Source organism: Natator depressus, chromosome 14, assembly GCF_965152275.1.
Source record: "Natator depressus isolate rNatDep1 chromosome 14, rNatDep2.hap1, whole genome shotgun sequence".
Classification (NCBI taxonomy): domain Eukaryota; kingdom Metazoa; phylum Chordata; order Testudines; family Cheloniidae; genus Natator; species Natator depressus.
In genome coordinates, this window is record NC_134247.1 from 21,905,745 (window position 1) to 21,928,535 (window position 22,791).

A 22,791-nucleotide genomic window follows, 5' to 3' on the forward strand; every position below is an offset into this window, starting at 1 on the left:
TGCTGGGAGTGAGTGCGTGGAGAGAGCATTATCAGGAGAAACACAGGCTTTTGGTATTGGAACAAGAAAATAATTCTCAGTCAAACTGCAACAATCCAAACTCCCCAGAGTCTCTGGTGGTTTTATTTGATGCAGGTGCATATATTCCCAAATGGCCTGGTACCTCTGTCCCTGCCTCTCACATGCTGAAAAGAACCACCCTCTGCAAACAACAGCTTGTTTCCTGGAGAGGAAGGATCACAAACAAGTCCCAGGGCTGAGCTGTCATAGCGTGGATGAAATGCACAGAGCTGGGCTCCAGCCCGAGTGGGAACACCTACACTGCTGGTTTTAGCCCTATAGCATGAGCCCAAGTTTGACCTGGGCTCTGAGACTTGCTGCCACAGGATTTTGTTTGTTTTGCTGTGTAGATGTACCCTAAATCTCTTAATAACCAGATGCAACCAAATGTTAATAATTACAAAAGCAATGATGTGCCAGAGAAAAGGTCATCTCTCTGTGACGCAGGGCATGGAGAATAGGAAAGCAAAGGAAGGGATTCAAACAGTGGGGGGAATCCTGGAAAACCCCATTGCCTTCCAGTCCCAAATAAAGTGATAATAAGTTAAAGCAATTGTCCTTTCAGTATCACTAATGTGAGCTAGAAAAGGAAGCAGAAGGGAAAACAAACAAACACAACACCAGTAAAACTCAAGAGTAGATCTGATTTCACTGGATGTAGCAAAGTTTGCTGCTAGAGCTCCTGTTCTATCTAAATTAAAGTTCATGGACCAGATAACCAGCTGGTGTAAATCCAGGGAGCTCCACTGGAGTTAATGCAGCTGCACCAGTTTACACGAGATGAGGGAGGATCTGGACAGGTATTTACTTTCTTACCTATGCTCATTGAAAAGTAAAATAAAACCCTATTTGGAAATCTGTCCTATGGTCATTACGTTTCCAAACTTGTACTTAACTCCAGTAAGAGCATTTGCACCACTAGTTTTTAAAAAAACACAGGTAACTGAATAGCAGCTTGAGGACAGGTTTTGCCTCCATTACTCGTAGTGAGTTAGTACCATACTCTGCAAGTGGCCTCTGTGAATTCAGTGGTGTAAAGTGGCAGACAATGGAACTACACTGATTTACACCTGCTGAAGATCTGGCCTGACACGGCTATTTGTACAGTAAAGTATCACACAGTGGCAGGGAATCAGAATCTGACCCTTTGACTTTATCCTCTCTCCTTGGTTAATCTTGAAAGCCAGGGATCAATCTCTCCTGTCACCCAGCATGTTACTCTGTTTACCTCTGAAATCTGTTTACCTGTTTCTCTTTTTGAGCTGGCACTCTGTTCTCTGACCAGGCTAGCAGCCATAAACAGTAACTTAGGGTTACACATCTGAAACAAGAGCAGAGTGTAGTTTGCTTTAGTCCAGTAGGAACTGGTTTTGAACCACCTCCAGGTCTCCAACATGGCTTGCTCTAGCATTGCTGTATTCAAAGTCCAGTCAGAAGCAGATGTGGTCGTGTCTTCTTTGAAGCTGGTTCGGGACCGGCTGAAAGTGAAATCCTTCCCGTGGGAGGTCTGCAGGACTTTCTCAGCATAGTTTAGCAAATCCAGGCTGTTGAATCGCTTCACGATCCCCACCAGGAACTTCCTTTGGGAGACATCGCTGGCCCGCAGGAACCACTCTTTGGTAGAGAAGACCCTCCAAGCCAAGACACATGTCTCACAAATTTGGCAAACAGGCACTAAATCTGTTTTCTTCTCACACCGCAGAACAGGAGCAGAGTCCAGCCTGTATTCCAGGCTCTCCAGGTCCTTTGAGGTCTCTTTCATTGTCTCCAATCCAATTCAGAAAACAGGGCACTGAGCTGGGCAGTGGGAAAAACAGAGAAACATAATCTGCTCTTTAATTGTCCGCTTCCATCCTGTGACATTATAAAAATAACACTAAGAAACTGGCTGAACCCTGCGATGGAAGAAGTAGCCACATCACACGCTGCTGTTTGTAGAACTCTTGTCTTTTATTGTACAGAACTCCTAGGAGACACAGTTGTTACCGTAAACCTCCTAGAATTTGCATGAACAAAATATCGTAGCAACTACTATACCGTATAGATTGTAATATCCATGATGCTCCAGTATCAAGACATTAACGGGGCGATATGAAAAATTAGACTATCCTTAGCTTGGATTTGTACCAAAGGTGTCTAGTTTGCAGGTCTTTATTATTAATTATTATTATTTTATTGTCAGTATTTATGTCTAAGGAAATTCTGCCTCATTAAGGGTTTGAAAAATCTAGTTTTATTAGAATTGATTCAAATACTGGTCCCCTCAAAAGTCGCGTAGTCCTGGCAATTAGATCCAAAAAAGGAAGATAAGAAGCAGGATTTTTTTCCTGCTTAGTTTTGATACAGGTATTTGGGGGGCATATATCTCATGTAATTATATTCTTGACGTTTTGTTTTGAAGGCTTTTTGTTGGGATTGATGGGTTTTAGCCTGAAACTGGCAATCCAAAGCATTGTGTACAGGTGACTGTTGTGCCCTCAATTTAAAAAGAAAAAAAGTAAAGTTTTGCAACAAAAAGTTTCCTTAATTAAAAAAAAAGGATAATCATTTGAAAACTATAAATGCATGAAATACGAATGGGCCTCCTGCCTCCAGAATGCATAAAGCAGTGCTCTCAAATAGCTGGGCAACACATGCGATGGCCCCAAATCAGAAGTCACCTAAACATGTGCTTAAGTTTAAATCATGTGAGTAGCCCCTCTGAAGTCAATTTGATCTTGTGTTGGTAAAGGGCGTGTCTTGAGCTCAACAAGGGGTAAGATGTTAATGAAATCTGTGTTCACTGTTCCAACATTAAACAATTCAGTGTGGTCTGGGATTCTGTGTCAAGTTATTGCCAGCAAGGCAACTCCCAGTGTAATGACCATCATTTAAAATATTTTAAACCTTTTATTAAAGACCCAGACAAAGAAGGAAAAGCTGTTGAAGCATTTGAAATATAAAGTGTTAAGTAAGGGTTTTGTTGTAACAATACCCCTTTTGCTCTTTCCCTTTAACTGTGTAGAGTTTTTATTGGGAGAAACCCATGCTTGGCAGCCGTTTCGGTGTTATTAAAGGTTGTATTAACTGACCTTTGGGCGGGGAAAGAGAAAAGGCTAGTATAGAAGGGCTAGAGCTGTTGTTGGAGTCCAATCCTATCTCCTTTTAAGATGAAACACAAAATGGGAGAGAAAATAAAATCGATTAGAGAAAAGGCAGCTTCTGTGTCTGGTGCTGACTTTCACTTGCAGCCTTGCTGCTGGAGAAACACAGGCCCAGCACATGGTCTCAGCAGCTCCAAGACCTGGCAAACTTGTACCAGAGTCAGGCTGTTTAAAGCATTGCTTTTAGCTGTCTTTATGCCCACAGGCTTACAGCAGTGTTGCAAAAGATGGAGTTGTCTTGGATCACTCAGCTGAAGTCTTATTAGACAAAGGCAGAAGGAGAGAGATAAGGAAGAGGAGAATGTGGGGAAGGACAATGACACAGTAGGGAGCGAGTGACAGCAGATAAGCCAAGGCTCATGTTCCAGGTGTGGTTCTGAATTTAGTCAAAACTGGTGCAGGTGGTCATGTCATTTGGATCCCTCTCTCCGGCCTACTCTGGTCAGGAGGCCTTTTAGGACCAAGATAATGAAGGCCCAGTGGTATAATGGTGGATTCTGGGGTCCCAGGAGATGGCTGGGGTGGCAGCAATGATGGTGAAGTTTGCTCCTTCTGGTCCACCCATCCCCCTGCTCCCATTTTAGGGACCCCAAGATCAACAACATCCAAGACGGGGCAGCAGCCTCATTCCATTAGAATTAACCAATCAACACACAGTTCCGTCATTTCAACTACAAACCTTTCCTCCCATTTCGATCATTATTTAGATCATTGGCATTCCAACCCCTGACTTTCATAGATTCCAGAAAGGATTGTTGTGATCATCTAGTGTGACCGGTGTAATGCAGGCCTAGAACTTCCCCAAAGTAATTCTCAGAGCAGAGCTTTCAGAAAAAAGTCCAGTCTTGATTTAAAAATTGTCAGTGATGGAGAATCCACGACAGTAAATTGTTCTTGTGGTTAATTGCTGTCAGTATTAACAACTTATGCCTTATTTCCAGTCTGAATTTGTTTAGCTTCAACTTTACCAGGAGCCTTGGAAGACCCATTTTACTGCTCTTTTAACTGAATTCAGTTTGTACTAGTCTGTTGGTCTCTAGTTCTTGCTTAATTTCACAAACATTTGCATGTAACAGGCTATGTTATGGAACCTGTTACCTTGAACAACTTAAAGCAGTGTTTCTTAAATGATGGGTCATGACTCCAGGAAGGAGGGTGTCACAAAGTGCAACCGGGGGCGGGGGCGGGGGGGGTCACAAGGCACTGACCATTGTATTATAAAGCAAAGAGAATCTGGCTCCTCCTCTCCAGGCCTAGGGCTGACCGAACAAAACAGAACTCCCTTGCCACACTCCTGCCTCGCCCCTTCTCACTCCATCCCCCTCTCCCTCTGTCGCTCGCTCTCTCTCTCCCACCCTCACTCACTCCCTCATTTTCACCAGGCTGGGGAGGGTCCCTTTTCGACTGGGTGTTCAGTTGAAAACTGGATACCTGGCAACCCGCGAGTCCCTGCGTATCCTTATCCTACCCAATCATGTCATCTTTGCCGTTGTGAAAATTTTTAACCACAGAGAAGGCTCTGGGATGGGGCCTGGGATGAGGAGTTTGGGGTGCAGGAAGGGATTCTGGGTTTGGGGGGGCTCAAGGCTGGGGCAGGGGATTGGGGCGCAGGGTTGGGGCGCAGACTTACCTTTGGTGGCTCCCAGTCAGAAGTGCAGCTGGGGTGCAGCTGGGGTGCAGAGGCAGGTTTCCCACCTGTCCTGTCGCCTGAAGTGGCCAGCAGCAGGTCCGGCTCCTAGGCAGAGGTGCGCAAGCAGCTCCACGCAGCTCTCGCCTGCAGGCGGCGCCCCTCCGCCCCCCTCCCCCAGCTCTCATTGGTTGGTTCCTGGCCACTGGGAGTTTGGAGCCAGTGCTTGGGGTGAGCGCAGTGCGTGGAGCCCCATGGCCCCCTTGCCTAGAAACCGGGCCCACTGCTGGCCGCTTCTGGGGCGCAACATAGTATCAGAACAGGTAGGCAATAGCCTGCCTTAGCTGGGCGGCATCGCCGACAGGACTTGTAATGTCCTGGTCAGCAATGCTGACCACAGTGACCCAGTGCCTTACATGCCGCGACCTGAACTTTGAAAAACACTGCTCTGTGACACCACAATATCAGGGTGGGTCTTTGCCCCTTACTCTAGTGCACAAGAACATAAGAATGGCAATACGGGATCAGACCAATGGTGCATCTAGCCCAGCATTATGTCTTCTGTCAGTTGCCAATGCCAGATGCTTCAGAGGGAATGAACATAACAGGACAATTATCAAGAGATCCATCCTCTGTCATCCAGTCCCAGCTTCTGGCAGTCAGAGGCGAGGGACACCCAGAGCATGGTGTTGCTTCCCTGACCATCTTGGCTATTTGCCATTGATGGACCTGTCCTCCATTAACTTATCTTAGTTCTTTTTTTTTAATCCAGTTATACTTTTGGCCTTCACAGCATCCCCTGGCAATGAGTTCCACAGGTTGACTGTGCATTGTGTAAAGAAGTACTTCCTTTTGATTGTTGTAAACCTGCTGCCTATTCATTTCACTGGGTGACCCTTGGTTCGCGTTTACGTGAAGGGGTAAGTAACGCTTCCTTAGGGCTATACCTGCGTTATGGCTTCCTGATGTTGTACCATGTCCTTTGGAGACAAATAGCCCCTTAAAAACAATTAAAATCCTCACAGCATTCAAACCTTGCAAACTATTGCAAAAGTTCTTACTGATCGTATTAAATACAATGGACCTGATCCTCAGCAGGTGTAACTTTCCAAACAGTTGCAATAATGACTAGATATTACAGTGCTGCAGTGATGGGCACTTTACAAATGTGGAAGGAAAAGAAAAGATCAGTAGTTTGGATTTCTGGATGTCTTGGGACAATCCATTCAATCATCTTTAATACTTGCCAAGGGGGGTGCTTTTTTCCTTTAAGCCAAATCTTTCTTACAAAGAATAGGTGGTTTTTGTGTCACACGACCTTTGGTAGATGTGAGATTGTGAACTGCATCTCTTGATGGAGTGAACCAAAGCTACTTCTGCTATTCCTGCATATTGGATTAAAAATCCTTGTGTCTGAGAGATTAAATACGGTGGAGTTAAATTTAACTCAAAGTTCCCAGTCCTCCAATTCCTAGGAAGGAGCAGGATATGTTGCAGGGAGGAGTTTAAGAAAGTGAGGGGGACACTCTTCAAGTTTCAGAGTAACAGCCGTGTTAGTCTGTATTTGCAAAAAGAAAAGGAGTACTTGTGGCACCTTAGAGACTCCTCTTCAAGGAGGCTTACCTTCTCCACCTGTGATCCTGTCAGACACTGGCACATTGGCTCTGCCACTGAAGTCATCTGCTTGTCCTAAAAGAGCCTGTTTCAATGTGTTGGAATGCCACAGTGATCCATGGCTGGCCTCCAGCCAAAGTAAATGGTATTTCCATGCCTCTCCCCTAGCTGAAAGGCAGAGGGAGGAATCAAGTGAGCAGATGAGACAGGGTAGGAATCCAGTAAAGAGACCTTACTTTAAAACCCAGGGGTTTCAGGTCCGAGTCCATTGGAAATCCAGGAACACACCAGCAGTTCTGTATTGTCTGTTTCCTGCTCCATGCATTAGTGGTTTGGAGCCACCCACTGCCCAGCACAGGATTCCTTGGGATTCTGTTTTACCTTCTTTCCTCAGGAACGGCTTTTCCTTGCAGTGGCAGCTGGAAAATACTGCAGCAGGGAATACAATACTTTGGGAAGCTGTGGGGCACTTCTCAGGCAGTTGGACTTCTGCCTAGGGGCTCGGATGCCATTGGAGGCATGCCCCAGCGTCTCCCCACTGTACACCTTGCAGCAACTTAGTGCTTAACTGGCAAGGCCGCAGCTGCCCCCTTAGCACAACAGCAGCAACTTGCACATTATCAAGAGATACTTTAACATGCAGGATTCTGCCAACTTCACACCAATCCAAAGTCCCTGGTTTCAATCAATGGAAAGACTCCCATTGATTTCAGCTGCTTTTGGATCAGACTCATTGTTCACGGGGTCACTTTGTGCCCATCCAGGGACACTGTTCATTTAGAAATTACAGACACATTTCCTGTTCACATATGGATCTTCCAACCCCACCCATCAGAACTAACCCTCTCCCCCTCCCCCAGGTTAGGACAAGCCTATGCAACAAGCCTTGAAGGTCAACTAGCCTGGGCTCTGTGATGGGCTACACAACCACACACTAGAAAACCTGGGGTTCTAATGAGCTATCGTGGGCTCAGCCTGCCCTGCCCTGCCACACCTGTGAGAGATGTCGGGGTAATCACAGTACAGCTAGGGGCAGATGAGAGGGAGCACTTCAGGCCTCCAGCTCCTGGACAAAGTAGGTGCTTCTTGAGTGACTCTGAAGGGTGGGAGGGCCCAACTCTGACCCACTATTCTGGGACTACTATAGACTAGCCTGAGAACCAGACTGGGGCCACGGCTCACCAAGGGCTCTCTGTACCCACGTCACAGAATGTTTGTGTTTCTTGCCTTTTGTTAGGAGGGGTGGGCCCTCTTGGACCCAGCCAGAGGGCTGAGCCCCTGAGCAGACCTTCACGGCAGACTGCCTGGACATTGCACACCAGAGGCTGGATGCGTGCAGAGGCCCCGTCCCAGCCAGGGGAATGGGAGGCGAGCCATGGGAGAGGAACACTGTGACAGCCCCAGTGCACCCAGAGGGGTGGTAACTAGTTCCTGAGTTGAGGACTTCTAATTAAAAACATCTTCCAGGGACAGACCATAACAAACAGCAGGCAGCCTGGAATGGTCACGTGCCTCGTATTGCAAGCTCAGCCTATTGTTACACGATTAGCTGCCATAGAGAGGGCCCCGAACCAGCTGCCAGATTGCAGATGCCACCTCTCTTTGGGAAGGGTTCGGATCGGGACCTGTGCTTCACAGCTAAGGTGTCTCTATGCTTTTTGCAGCGGGAGTTTCCAGGCCATGGGGCTGGACTCCCAGTCCTCACTAAAGGCCAATTTGTGCTGCTTCAGCAGGCTTTGTACAAGTGAAAAGGTAATTTCAAGCGGCCCTAGGCAGGCAGCCAAGGATTTCCCCATGTAGGGGAATCCTTAGATAGTATACAGCTGGCATCAGCAGGTTTTTGATCACCTATTACCTCATTGACTCACAGACTTTAAAGTCAGATGGGACCATCACAATCACCTAGTCTGACCTGCACATCGCAGGCCACAGAACCTCACCCACCCACTCCTGTAACAGACCTCTAACCTCTGGCTGAGTTACTGAGGTCCTCAAATCATGGTTTAAAGACTCCAAGTTACAGAGAATCCGCCATTTACACTAGTTTAAACCTGAAAGTGCCCCATGCTGCAGAGAAAGGCGAAAAACCCCCAGGGTCTCTGCCAATCTGAGCTGGGGAGAAATTTCTTCACAACTCCAAATATGGTGATCAGTTAGACCCTGAGCATGTGGGCAAGACCCACCAGGCAGACACCTGGGAAAGAATTCTCTGTAGTAACTCAGAACCCTCCCCATCGTGTGTCCCATTTCCAGCAGTTGGGAATTTTTGCTACAGGCAGTCGCCGATGGGCCACACGCCATAGTAGGCAGTCCCATCATACCATCCCCTCCATGAACTTATCAAGCTCAGTCCTGAAGCCAATTATGGGTTTTGCCCACACTTTGTAGGAGTTGGGGCTTGTCAGGGTTAGGCCAGAGGTGGGAGAGATGAGACTCCATTCAATCTTCAGCTGGTGAAACTGCCCCTGTGGAAATCACAGCAGCCAGTACAACTTAGAGCAGCCCTGAGACTGCTCTGATTTACACCAATGGTCATTTTAGAATCAGGGAGGCATAAAGGTGGCTGTGAGGAACGGTAGCCAGGTTGGGGCAGAAGCCTCCACAAAATGCTGGTGATGGGGGAGAGTGGTGCGTGAGGAGGTTGGAAGGATTAATAGATTTGGCGTGGTATGACAGGACTGTGGGACTGATGATGTCTGGACAGGTGCGGAAGGGGATTGGAAGAGTATGGATCTGATTAAACTTGTGGGGCTGAGCCCATGGAATGGAATCACAGAACATTTAAGGGGGTGTCCTTACAGCAGGGGTGGCCAACCTGTGGCTCCAGAGCCACATGCGGCTCTTCAGAAGTGAATATGCGGCTCCTTGTATAGGCACCGACTCCGGGGCTGGAACTACAGGTGACAACTTTCCAAGGTGCCGGGGGGTGCTCACTGCTCAACCCCTGGATCTGCCACAGGCCCTGCCCCCACTCCATCCCTTCCCGCCCCCTCCCCTGAGCCTGCTGTGCCCTCGCTCCTTCCCCTCCCTCCCAGAGCTAGGAATATTCAGCATAACTCTGAGGTCCTATTGTAATTATGCAAAGTGTGGGCCATGAATGGTGGTTTAGAATCTTGATGGCTCCAGTTGTCTAGGACAATTGATTGTAGATGGCTCTGTTTACCTGCAAGTCTTGCTGCAGGCCTGCTGTGCTCATTGGGTTGCCAAGAGATTGCCTCTGCTCCAGGTCCTGATCCCTGGTGCACAGGGATTGAAGCCAGCTCTCCAGAGTTCCAGTCCACGTTTTAACTTCCAAAGCATCCCTTCTCCCAAATTCACTGGGAGCTGGCGATTTTCTCCTCTCTAACGAAAGTGCAAACAATGGCAGGAAGCAGTGGGACACCAGTTCAGTCCCTCATTGACTTCAGCTGGAGCTTTGGGTGCTCAGCATTTCTGAGCATCTGGCCCATTGTGCCTCAGACAGACACCCAAATCACAAGCCCCTTTTGAAAACCGTAGTTTTATCCCTTTCTCTGGTTGCTCTGGACAGCCCTTTGCCAGAGAAATTCCATTAATGCAGCTTCAGGTATAATTATGGGTGAAAAAATGACTGACATCTCTCATTCGGACTCTCTTTTGTTGTTGTTGCAGAGAGATCAATGATGTGTCCCCACCTGGCACACTGGTGACCCCACCTCCGCCAAGGGCCCAGCATCGCAAACCTCCATCCTTCCTCACAGGTAGGTCCAACTCACCCTCCTTGTACAAAGGAGAAGAGCTGGTGACACAGCCGATCTGAGGGTGAAAGGGGGATTGAGCGGGCAGTCACAAATGTGTGTCTGCAACGGAGCCAGCAGCCCCTCTCATGACGACCCAGTGCAGTCCAGTCCAGGACTTACGAGGACCTGGGCCTGGCCCTCCTCTCCCTTACACTGGTGAGCTGGGCACCCAAAATCAGAGGCTGCTTTTCATAGATATTTAGGTCAGAAGGGACCATTATGATCATCTAGTCTGACCTCCTGCACAATGCAGGCCACCGAATTTCATCCACCCACTCCTGCGAAAAACCTCTCACCTACGTCTGTGCTACTGAAGTCCTCAAATCGTGGTTTAAAGACTTCAAGGAGCAGAGAATCCTTTTGAAAATGTCCTGGGTCTGCATTGTGGATGAACTTCAGCCCAGTGCCAAGGGGGCGTGGAAGGCCTCACACGAGCCCTCAGCACTGAGCAGGGCCGCCCAGAGGATTCAGGGGGCCTGGGGCAAAGCAATTTCGGGGGCCCCTTCCAGAGGTGTAGCCAGGGGGAGCCGACATAAAAAAAGGGTGCCAGCCGCTTGTACTCCCCTGGCGGCGCTCTGGGTCTTTGGCGGCACGTCAGTGGCAGGTCCTTCACTCACTCCGGCCGCAACGCTGCCGAAGACCCAGAGCGCCACCGGGTGAGTAAAAATTAAAAAGGCGCCAAAAAATGTAAAAGGCACCACTTGTGCTCAGCAGGAGAGCAGCCGCTGCCCCGCTCCCCCCTAGCTATGCTACTGGCCCCTTCCCTGTCTCAGACCTCAGACTTCAGACATTCTCGTGGGGGCCCCTGCGGTGCCCAGGGCCTATTGCCCCACTTGCCCCCCCCCCCAGGAGGCTCTGGCACTGGGGAGAATTTTACATGAATACCGGTATGTTCTGCTGTGGGAAAATCCTGGCCTATTGACAAATTATTGTACTGACGTGTGTGTGTGTGTGTGTGTGTGTGTGTGAATATTTACCAAGGGTGTTTTTATTAACAATTCTCCCTGCTAGTTACATGGCCTCGAGCATGTCTCTAAAGATGTGGAGTAAAAAGTTCAAACATGCCTAAATGACCCAGGTGCCTAATTCCCATAGACTTTCAATGGGAGTGAGGCACCTAACTAAGCACTTTTGGAAATCTCAGCCTTAGGAGCCTAGGACTTTAGGCTTCTTAGTATCTAAATCACATTTGAAAATGGGACTTAAGAGCCTAAGTCACTGACTGACTTAGAAAATTGCACCCATTGAAACTAAAAACCCCATCCTGCTAGTGCAGTATTAAAGCTTGTATTTTACCTTTAAATCTTCTTTTTCCTGTACAATCACCCGCCTCCCCCAAGGGGTGTTTGCAGTAGAAAGGGGCAGTGAAGGGAATTCGTTTTGCACTGTTTTTGATTTGAAACAATGAACAGGGTACACTGATGTGACAATCCAGGGGTGACTAGTATTATTTCTGGTACAGTAAGGTGTAAAGGCCCCAGCCAAAATTAGGATCCCATTGTGCTAGATGCTGTACAAACATTTAGCAAGAGAGACAGTCGCCATTACGTCTAGGTAGAAAAGACAGACACAGGGTGGGAGAACAGCAGTATTATTGTCATCCGCATTTTATAAATGGGCCACTGAGGCACAGAGAGATTAAGTGACATGCCCAAGGTCACACACGGAGTCTGTGTCAGAGCTGGGAACTGAACCCCAATTTTCTGAGCCCCCGTCCAACACTTTAACCACCCTTGCTCTCAGCAATCAGTTGTGAGCATACAGTGGATGTTTCCTCTGCATTCTCATTGCTCCAGCTCAGTTCATCCCAAGTGCTTTGAATATTCTAACCAACTCTCTCCCTTCCTGCTCGCATGCCCGGGCAGATGCTTAGCGCCTGATGACATGGAATTTGCTGTATGGCCCCTTGTTCTGGTAGTCCATCCACAAAGATAATATGTCCATCTCTTGGGGATCAGTCGCTAGTTTGAAGGTGAAGTTCTGTAGCAGTGTGCTAAAGAAGAGAAACAGCTCCATCCGGGCCAGCCCCTCCCCTGGGCACATCCGCTTTCCTGGGAAAGAAAAGGAAGTGAGGCAGACAGACAGAAACAGGCTAAAGGCGTGATCCAACACCCACTGAAGTCAATACGAGTCTTTCTCTTGAGTTCAAAAGGCGTGGGTTCCACCAACCTACCCTCTACCCAAATGAACAGCTCAGGGCAAAGCACAACCACATGTTACTTTAATGGCCAAAGGTCTTTCCTCCTATGCTGTGTGAACAATAATTCAGGGCCCCCACAGCTGTTCTTTATCGAAAGATCATTGAAGCCTCACAGACAAACATGAAAACCAGAACTCCGGGCTTCCACACACAGCTCTACCGCTAGTTTGCTGTATAACTGGGCGATGGGAGTATTTATTTATCTATCTTTTGCCATGATCAATGAGAGATTTCTGTGAGATCTGAGCAGAATGGAATCCTGTTACAAGGACAGACTTGGGCAAATCCCCACTTTGGCCAACCTGATCATGCCACCCAAATAATCCCTCCAAATGAAACCAGGAGCATCCCAAATCTGACACTCCCAGAAACAAGGGGAGAGATTTTCAAATGCATCTGAGTGAGGTGCCTAACTCCCATTGACTTTCAATGGGGCTTGTGCCTCTAACTCCCTCAGGCACTTCTGAAAATCCCACCCAAAATATCTAATTTGCAAAGACAGAATGAGTTGTGCTCGGCATGGAATGCCAAAACCAGTGACACTTACAAAACTGCGCCCCTTGTGGGATCACTGGGAGCTGGAATTGCACTTGCAGCCTCAGGGTCTAAAAGCATAAGCTGCTGTCTGAGCTAAAAGAGTCAGCTCTGTTAGGTAATGTCGTAGTAGCCTCATCAACCTACCTAGATGGTTCTGCCACCACTCAAGGGGAACAGAGCATCCCCCTGAGTATGTGTAGTTTCCATATGCTAAAATCAGCCCTCCCCACGCATTGCTTATCTGCAGATGAGCAGCATCCAGACAGGTGTGAAATTCTTTCCTCTGAACCACCACATACAGTTATTTGCAATCTGATCCCTATGGCTGAACATCTCAGCGCCAGCTGGAAGTGGCTTTGGGAACATAATTGTCCTACCCTACAGTGGAATGCTCATTACAAGCAAAAAGAAAAGGAGGACTTGTGGCACCTTAGAGACTAACAAATTTATCTGAGCATAAGCTTTCGTGAGCTACAGCTCACTTCATCGGATGCATTCAGTCCACTGAATCTGATGAAGTGAGCTGTAGCTCTCGAAAGCTTATGCTCAGATAAATTTGTTAGTCTCTAAGGTGCCACAAGTCCTCCTTTTCTTTTTGCGAATATAGACTAACACGGCTGCTCCTCTGAAACATTACAAGCAGTGATCATGGTGAAATTCAGCCCTCTGCAAAGGAGCCAACACAAGGCTCATGCGCCACTTCAGTCCCATTTAATCCTTCAGAATCGGTGGATAGGCCAGGTTGAAAAGCACTTCCTGGGTATGTCTGCACTGCAGTGTAAGCCTAGGATTAGTAGAACTCGAGTTAGCAGACCCTGGGCTTGTTAACCTACGACTTGAGCGTCTACACACGTAACCCAAGGTTAGGAATTGCTGAACCCTGGGTCCCAAACTGGGGCTCTACCATTTCCACTGCATTATGCGGGCCTAAGTCCAACCACCCAGGTCTGAGACTTCCTAGCGCCCTCTCAAAATGTGGCCAAAATGTAGCCCTTTGTTTGAGGTGCAGCATGGTAAAATTTGTCCACCAAACTTGACTGTCCAGAGGACAAAGGAAGTTGGTCATGGGATACTTATGGTAGACTCCCAAAGCACGAATCCAGTGGGGCTGTGTCTACACTGCAGAGCTTGGACCCCGGGTCCCGGCTTGACTCAGGCTCAAACCCTGCACTCCTGTGAGGTCTAAGCCCTGGGTTTAAGTGAGTTGTGTGTAGATGGAAAGGGGGGTAAGCTTGAGCCTGTGTTTGTACCCTGGGCATATATTGCAGTGTAGAAATACCCTAAGAACTCCCATCCTACTCTCCTTAGCATATGACTTGATTGCAGAGTTAGCTTCAGTGATCGGCACCCAGGTTAGCCTTGCCTGGGTGTGAAAATCCCTACCTGAGTTGCTCGTTCTCACTTGTGCTATGCTCCCCTGTGTGAGTTGCTAGGGTTTTGGGGGCACATCCCATGGTGCTGCAGTGAGCTGAGCTGCTCTGTAATTCTTTCCCAGTAACTTGTGGGTGAGCTTGTCTGTCCTTCCAAACACACAGGGGAATTGTGGGAAGGCACTGGGGGACCACCAGCACTCTAGTGATTTAACCTGCCTCCTCATTGCAAAGTGGGCAGGTTGCCAGCCTGAGTGAAAGCAGCACCAGAGTGCTAGCCTATAAACTGAGCTGGGCCAGCTAGCCGGGGTTGAAAGCATCATTACACTTGAGTGAGCGGGTATCGTATGTGGACAGGAGAGGGGTTAGGGACAATGCCTGGGGAAGAGCCTGAGTTAACTCTGCAATGAAGACAGACTCAGATGGGCATTTTGCTGTTGACTTTGCTGGGAGCAGGAGTCAGGTCATTGACACATTCTCATTATAGAGCAAAAAGCAGCCAGAGACCTTTGTAAATCCCAGACTTTACCTACAGAGAAAGGCATAAAGGCCTCGTTTGGCCTAAATTTCCCCTTCTCGTCCAAGAAATGACCTGGGTTAAACTCTTCTGGAGTCTCCCAGTACTTTGGGTCTGAATGCACAGACCTGAACACTGGAATAACAGCTGTGCCCTGTAAAGATATAGGATAGAAGGAGACAGGAAAAGCAGACATTAAATACGGTAATGGATTAACTTGATTATCAGCAGAGAAGCAGCCTGCAGTGGAGACAGCCGGAAAGTCTGGTCATGCACAGACGGTAGATAATCAGTCTGCAAAGGGGCCAAGGCAAGTAACTACTGACGTCCCATTCAGGAAAGATTTAAGTGGATCTTCGTTGTTGTGTAGCCCCTCTGCACAGGGCTGGCTTGGAGCCAGAGCTGTGTCGCAGGAAATTGAGACCAGGCCAGGAATTATTCATTTTAGATTTATAAAAACCCCAGGAGGTGCCCATGCTAAGCTCAGGATGCTGACCCCTTAAAAATTAATAGACAGGGCTGCCCCACCCACCTGGACACAGGAAAGTCACATGAGCCCAGGCCTGCAGCCCACCCTCACTCCACATGCTTGGGGAACAGATGGGCTTTACGGCATGGCTAGAGGTTCCAGGAGATCAAGGGGGGAGCACATTCCAGCATCACACAGGCTGTCAGTCTAGCAGCTCCCTGCCCTGGGGAGAAAGGCAGGCCCGGCTGGAGCAAGGGGGGGAGGTGAGTTCAGATCATCAGAACCCAAAGCAGGTGGAATCACACTCGCTGCGAACTAGGAGCAGCATCAGTTGCGAGAGTCACCACCCTTTGCTCCACTGTGCTGAAAAGTGCGGCGCTGCCAGAGACTGGGAAAGAGCCAAGACCTTTACAAACAAGCAAACAATTCGGGGGGAGGGGGACGCAGCTCTAGTCCAAGGCTCGCCCTCCCCTGAGAATATCCTGAGGAGTTACAGTATTGCACCTGGGGGATGGTGTAGCCCCGGAACTCTATGCGCCGAGTCACTGCCCGGGGGAAGTTTTCCATCTGCCCGCTCTGGCTGCGCTGCATCTCATGGATCACCGCGTTGGTGTACGGCATCCTCACCCGGTCCTCCATGCCTGGGGCGTGGATCGCCCCCACCACCTTCTCGATCTCCTGCTGGACTCTGGCTGCAAAGGATTAGACTCAGAGCTGTCGCTTTGTAAGGCTGCTGCACTGACCTCCCCTTGCCTTCACTGTGAGTGAGCTTGGAGATTAAACACAGAGCAGCCTAACAGGAGTGAAAGGCCTGGTTTTAGCCCCGAGGGTATGTCTACATGGCAGTCAGAGGTGAGATTGCAGCCGGGTAGGCCAACCCACGCTAGCTTTAATCCAGTTAATACAGCTAAAAATGGCAAAGAAGAGGCAGCGGCAGGGGCTTTCCAAGCACCCCTGGGTCCATGCTCATGTTGCTAGCCCATGCTGCTGTGTCTTCACTGCTATTTTTAGCCGCACTAACTAGATTAAAACTAGTGTGAGTTTGCCAGCCTGGGCTGCAAGCACCTCCGATTGTAGTGCAGAGACATTCCCGAACAGGCACCAGGAAACGCAGAGCCCTGGTTCAGCCTCTGTCTGGTTAGCCTGTCCCCTGGTAGCCACGTATTGCGGAGCATGCCATGGGCACCCACCCCAACTCAGTCAGTGTATCCTGCTCAGGCAGGGTGTGAAGAGAGACGGGTGAACTGCGACTAGACCCTGTACAGTACCTGGACCGTCCCGTCGTGTGCGTGGGTGTGTGTTTGACGGGTCTGATCCAGCAAAGATCTGTGCACAAGCCCCTCACGGCACAGGGGCCCTTGGGCAGTATTGAAGAGGACCTACTGTTCTGTTCTTATCTCATAGGGCACTTCAGCTGAGCACACTCAGAGGGAGAGAATCTGAATCAGTCCTCTTGCTGCATCATGGCTTAAAGCCACTGAAGAGGAACCCCCCCCCCAACCTCCCAGTTCTTTGTACCTTGAATTTGTGGGAACTTTGCCATCACCAGGAGGAAGAACAACAGGGTATTGGCCGTGCTCACTGTCCCAGCGCCAAAGAGGTCAAACACTGCCATGAGCAGGTTTTCACTGCTGAATACATCCCCTGACGTGCTCGTTCCCTGGAAACAGATAGAGGGGTGGGTTGGTGGATTTAAAGAAAGTGACAGCTGTAAAATCATCCCTAGGATGCACAGCATGCCTGCGACGGGAGTTTGGTTCCCATCCAGAGCTCTAGGCAGTGAAGACAGGGGTTCATTTCGTTGTGAACAGCAGCTTTGTTGGATTCTGGCATGCCTTGGGATTCGCCTCGCCCTCAGCACTACCTGGGGTCCTCAGCGTTTCATAGCCCTGAGCCGCATCCACCTCCCCAGATAGTTCTAGAAAATACACGGGTCACTTAGCTCGCGAGGAGCAACTTCTGTCTTAGGATCACAAAGTGCTTTGGGAATGGCAGCTAAGCCTCACCATGAGCCTGGGGCATAGGAATTATTCCTGACATTTTACAGAATAACAAACAGCAGGAAAGTGAATTTCCCAAGGTCTCATAGGCAGTCAGTGGCCGAGATGAGAAGAGAACCCATGATCACCTAAGTCCCAGCTTTAGCTGCTAGACCAAGATGCTGCTTAGGTAAGCCTCAGAGCCGGCCAGTCTCATAGCAGAGCCCTTGATTGGCAGTCTGCTATTGCTCTAGCACCCAGTCTCAGTTTACTGGCTGAGCTGGAGATACGAGGCCAGGCTGGGATTCTCGTGTCCCTGTCATCTGTTAATCCCTAACATGCTGATCAGCCAGCACTTAGGTCTGAATGCAATGTTATACACACTCATTGAATGGGGTCCCTTCTTGCTACTGTCATTAGAGTTAGAAATAGCCCCAAGGCATTCAGGCCCTGCTGTACCTTCTCTGACTTGATAAGGAAACAGTCAATGTAGTCCCGGGGACAGCTTGGATCCAGGGTCCGCTTGTGAGAGTCAATCCTTTTTCGGATGAAGTTCTTCAGCTTCTCACTTTCAGTGAAGACCTTGTTGTGTGGTCCCGGCAGGTAACACATGATGCCAGGAAAGGTGTTGTACACCTGGGAATAAGAGATGTGATAGGGCTGTTCTGAGATCGTGGGTGCACCTCTCTCATCCCCCCGACCCCCAAGATGTGGTGGCAGGGCTTGATCATTTCTCTCACATGTGGAGTCACATGTGGTTCCAGCCCTGATCCATGGGTGACAACACCTCAGTCCGACCGGCCACACCTTGGACAGCTGCGTTTCCAAAAGTGGCCAGTAAAAATGAAGGCCCCATCAAACTCAGTGGCCACTTTGGAAGATTTTGGCCTGGGACTGCACAGGGCCAGCTGATGCACAGCAGGGCTGGAAGTGGGAAAATGCTCTTCATGGCCCTGATTCAGGGCACCACTGAAGCATGTGCATTGAAGAGGGTTGCTTCCCTGAATCAGGGCCTAGGTGTCTGATCCAAAACTCTTGAAGTCAGTGAGTCTCTCCATTAACTGCAGAAGGCTTTGGATCAGTCCAGCTGCTATTGATGTTAAGGAGAGTTTTTCCACTGCTTTCCCTTTGAACTGAACGGGGAGATGTATCAGAATGGGGAGGCGCCCCACGGGGTCAGAGGGAAGGCGCCCCATGGGCTCAGAGGGGAGGTGCTGATACATACCCGTGCGAAGGGAGACATGAAATAATAGGAGTAGTTCCCCATCATGCCCAACAGCTCCAGAAAGGCCTTGTCTTCGTAGCTGAAACGACTCCCAAAGACAACAGCGCAAACCACGTTAGAAACAGCGTGCCTGATTCTGGACATGGGATCGAACGCCTCACCTGTGGCATCCATGGAGGCAAGGGAGAGCACAACAAATAGAGTCAAATGCAACATGCATCTCTGGTTTGTTCACAGCCGAGTTCCTCCCCGCCCCTGTAAACATAATGTGCTTCTTTTCCATCACTGCAATTAGCCCCAGGATGGAACCCTTTTAATCTAAAAAATACTGAGATAAAGAGTCGCCGTCCAGGGAAAGGTCCAATGACTCACTCACCTCCCTGGCCCCATTCACCCCTACCTGCAGGGTGAGACTGAGAAGGGGCACAGATCTCCTACCCCCTCCACACCTCAGGATCTTTAGGAGTGCCCGATAAATACCTCACCCATAATTTTCTGAGCTTGGGGTCCAGAAGGCTTCCTCGCCTTTGCTGGCATCTAGGAGGTCCCTTTCTCACCTCTGGATCTTCACAGAAAACCTGCTTTGTCTTTCTGCTTCTTCTAGCGGGGAGGAAGGATGGAACCCATTCACCTATCCATTACAGCCCAGCACGTAGCATATTTAGCTATATAACTCTTCTGTTTTTATTTGTGCTGTAAATTTCTAAGCTCTCTTCCTCTGTGGAGAGCTCAGCCGCCATTTTTGTTCTCAGAACTCAGTGCAGATTGTTAAAGGAGACGCACATACTGTGCTCTCTCTCTCTCTCTCTCTCTCTCTCTCTCTCTCTCTCTCTCTCTCTCTCTAATGGAGACACTATACTTTTCATCTCTCTTATTTTAGATTAAGGGAGCACCCAAACTAAAGATCATTCTGGATGAAAGTATCAGTTTGCTCTATGGATGTGGAAAAACACATCATCCAGTGGAACCTAGGAACACTCTGCAGGGTCCTCACGGTTCCTAGCCCTTTAGGTGGAAGTGCATTCAGGGGCTGGGACTCAGAGTGAAATGTTTCAGAGTAGCAGCCGTGTTAGTCTGTATCCGCAAAAAGAAAAGGAGTACTTGTGGCACCTTAGAGACTAAGCTTATTTTCTAGAGTGAAATGTGTTATTCTCACAGCTGTCGCCTTGTGAAATTTAGCTTCAGATTTTTTTCCCTTTTGCAGTGAACCGTTCTATGAGAGTTACCCAATATCAACCCGATTTGTGGGCAAAAGCTACAGGGTCCATCCCCAGTCTCTCCCGCAATAACTGTGCTGGGTGCATTTGTGCTACCCTGTCTACATCCAGGCTCAGTGATGCACTGACTATTTGACAGAAGCAGGTCATCAGGAAGGAAGGGAGGGATGCTAAGGCTCAGGTCCTCAAAGGTATTTAGGAGTTTAAACAGGAGTTAGTCTCCTAAGTAGCTTGGAGGATCTGGGCCCAAAAGCTTGGCTTAGAGCCCTGGAATCTTTCCATTGATTCCAAAGGGCTTTCCAGCAGGCCCTTAATCATTTAAGATAAGGCTGTAGGTCCCTGTTCCTATAAAGATCTCTCCCATTTACGTATATGAGTTGCTTCTTGAGACAACAAGGCTATTCTGTATCTTCTATTTGTATCAGCACATTAAAATGAACAGGGTTCAAATTACCTTCCATGTCTGCCACTGCCTCCACCAAATACTGAGCCTCCTCCTGCACCCGCTGCGCCATTGTCTTCTTCCCCATCCCAAAATCCCGCAGTGTAGCGATTGTGAACCTGCGGAGCTCTCTCCATTTCTTCTCACTGCCAGTGATGAGCCCTAAAAAGATGCAGTTAAAAATCTATCATTTGACTGCCAAAACCCACAGCAGGTTACTAGAGACAAAGAGTCCAGAAATTCTGGAAAATTAACTATGGACAGCATATCATTCAGCCAGTAGATGTCTCTAGGGTGTGCTATACAAAATTCCAGACAGGATGTGGTCACTGGTAAACAAGGGTGACAAAGCTGGAACTCAACCTGTGTGGAAGTCTGTTTGTTTGGGTCTATAGTTGTTAGCTGATTTATTTAATAAATACCTCCGCTTTAAGATGGCTATGATTCTATGTAACGTGCCAGAATCCACATATAGTGAAAGCAGCTTCCTTTGTGAAAAATTGTTGAGGTTAACAAAATTGTTCACATTTTTTATTTAAAATAGTTATGGAAATTTTTCATTTACGGAAAACCTGGTGAAAAAACGCCATGAAAAATTGTGAAAAAGACCATTTCAAGCCCAACAGAATGAAATCAACTCCTGTAAACTTTCTTAGAATGGTATTTTTTGACTAGCTCTCCTTTGGCCCTTGCAAAAGTGGTGGGGTAATGCCACACCCTTGGGGACTGCTGTTTTCTGTAGGTATGCATTTGGTCCTCATTACCCTGTTATCTGAACATTTCACAATCTTCAATGTATTTATCCTCCTAACACCCTTGTGAGGCAGGGCAGTGCTATTATCCCCATTGTACAGATGGGGAACTGAGGCACAGAGAGACTAAGTGAGTTGCCCAAGGGTGCGTAAGAAGTCTGTGTCAGAGCAATGAATTGACCCCACATCTTCCAAGGTGCAGGCAAGTCCCCTAACCACTAGACCAGCCTTTCTTGTCTAGGGCTTTCATCCACTCTCTTCTCAGACCTCTGCAGTCAGGGACTTCACCACAAAGCCAAGGCGCAATAAAATAACCTAGAAGAGGAGAGACCCAAACACCCACCGTATCCGTCTGTCACTCTCTCATGAATGGCAATGGCGGCACGTCCACCAAATTCCTCGGCGTGACCCACGAAAGCGTCTCTCACCGCCTCGTACCCACAGAGCACCACAGCCGGTTTTGGTCCAAGCCAGATGGTGAACACTGGGCCATACTTCTTGCGGAGCTGGGGGCAGAGGTACAGAGAGGGCTCAGTTAATCAGCTAAACTGAAATCGCTGACGCTCTCTACAAGAGCCATAAAGCGGAGATAAAGGTGGGATTTCGAATACTGGGGAAGATCTGTGACAAACAACTGGGCACAGATAGATGGAGAACTAAGGCCTACATTTGAGAGTGTACCTAGCCTTTGGAACAACTTACCAAGGGCATCCCAAGGCCAGGAATGTGAGACTAGCCCGCAAGGAAGTCCCTTACCTTCTGGTAGGATTTGTGTAGGGGCAGAATATCTTTCTGCCACAGGTTGCCCAGAAGGAACCACGGGGCTGGTCCTGGAGGGAGCTGGCCTCGTTTCTGGTTGTTTTTCCAAAGCATGAAGCATATGATGGAGAGGATTAAAAAGAGACTCAGGATCCCAGCCACTCCAGCATCCATCCTTGTCTGTCACCTCCCGCACAGAAGGGCAGCAAAGGAACTGTTTTCGCTTGCCAGAAAGGCTGGATGAAATGCTGCACTCCACTGATGAGTAGAGAGGTGCCCAGATCTGCTCTCCAGCTTCTCTATATATAGCACTCTCTTCCTAGGCATCTCTGTCCCCGCCAGTGACACACTGTCCTGTGTCTACATGAGGTTATTTAATGTCATTTTTTATCACATCTTGGTCTCTGACCCTTTATCTCCCCTTCTAAGGGTCAGTGACACAGAGATGCTGTTGTCTCATGTGTGTGACTAATTGAACACTTCCGCACTGGAACGGACACCAGCAGGAACCGTTTGTTCAAAAAGGTTTCCCAATTGCTGCTATGCAGAACAAGATGTCTCTAACCGAGAGAGCATGGAGATAAACATGCCCCCCACCTCCGGCCCCGTCTCTTGGTTTGTTGGTTTTTCCGTTTGCTCTGCTTTGTGTATAGTCAGTTTCATCACGTTCCCTGTATTATCAGCAAGGCCCCAACCCTGCCAAAAGGACCGTGTGGGCTGTCCTGACTAGGAATCTGCAGTAGTGCAAGGAATTGCCTATACTTATCCCATTGCAGGATCAGAGCCTTAGTTAGGCATTGCCCCTCTTGTTTTTATGAATCTCTGGCACAGTCACAGGGGAGAGAAAGCCATTTGTCAAAATAGGAAAATGAGATTGTTAAGCCACAACAGTTAGTAGAGTGGTCAGGGGCTGGGGCCACACCTGAAACTGCTTGGAGCCCAGTCCTTGAAATTAACTGGATTTGGTGTTGCCCCTAGAGCTGGTCAGGAGTTTTCCATCACATTGCGGGATTTTATATATATATGGAAAAAGTAGATTGCGAAAAATCAACATTTTTCCGTGGGAAAATTTCAGTGTTGCTGAATTTTCTTTTTTTAATTCCCATTGGGAAAATTGAAACT

General features: G+C 48.5%; 2 protein-coding genes across 3 annotated transcripts in view; both read right to left on the reverse strand.

The window, feature by feature from the left end:
- Positions 1 to 2,031, reverse strand: part of FBXW10B (F-box and WD repeat domain containing 10B) — a 35,991-nt gene extending 33,960 nt beyond the window's left edge. For both annotated transcript variants that reach the window (XR_012641835.1, XM_074971170.1), the window contains exon 1: positions 1,306 to 2,031. Coding sequence is in view for 1 of the 2 variants with exons in the window: in XM_074971170.1 (XP_074827271.1) it covers positions 1,306 to 1,822 (517 nt within the window). In the remaining variant the exon portion in view is untranslated. The remainder of the gene's footprint in view (positions 1 to 1,305) is intronic.
- Positions 2,032 to 11,706: 9,675 nt separating this feature from the next.
- On the reverse strand, positions 11,707 to 21,843 carry LOC141999079 (cytochrome P450 2C5-like). The gene is made up of 9 exons (XM_074972216.1): positions 21,667 to 21,843; positions 21,254 to 21,416; positions 20,171 to 20,320; positions 18,500 to 18,660; positions 17,734 to 17,910; positions 16,814 to 16,955; positions 15,800 to 15,987; positions 14,839 to 14,980; positions 11,707 to 12,253 (listed from the first exon to the last, which is right to left on the reverse strand). Exons 1-9 carry the CDS (start codon positions 21,841 to 21,843, stop codon positions 12,072 to 12,074), a joined length of 1,482 nt encoding a protein of 493 aa, XP_074828317.1. The 3' UTR covers positions 11,707 to 12,071.
- Between the last annotated feature and the right edge of the window lie 948 nt (positions 21,844 to 22,791).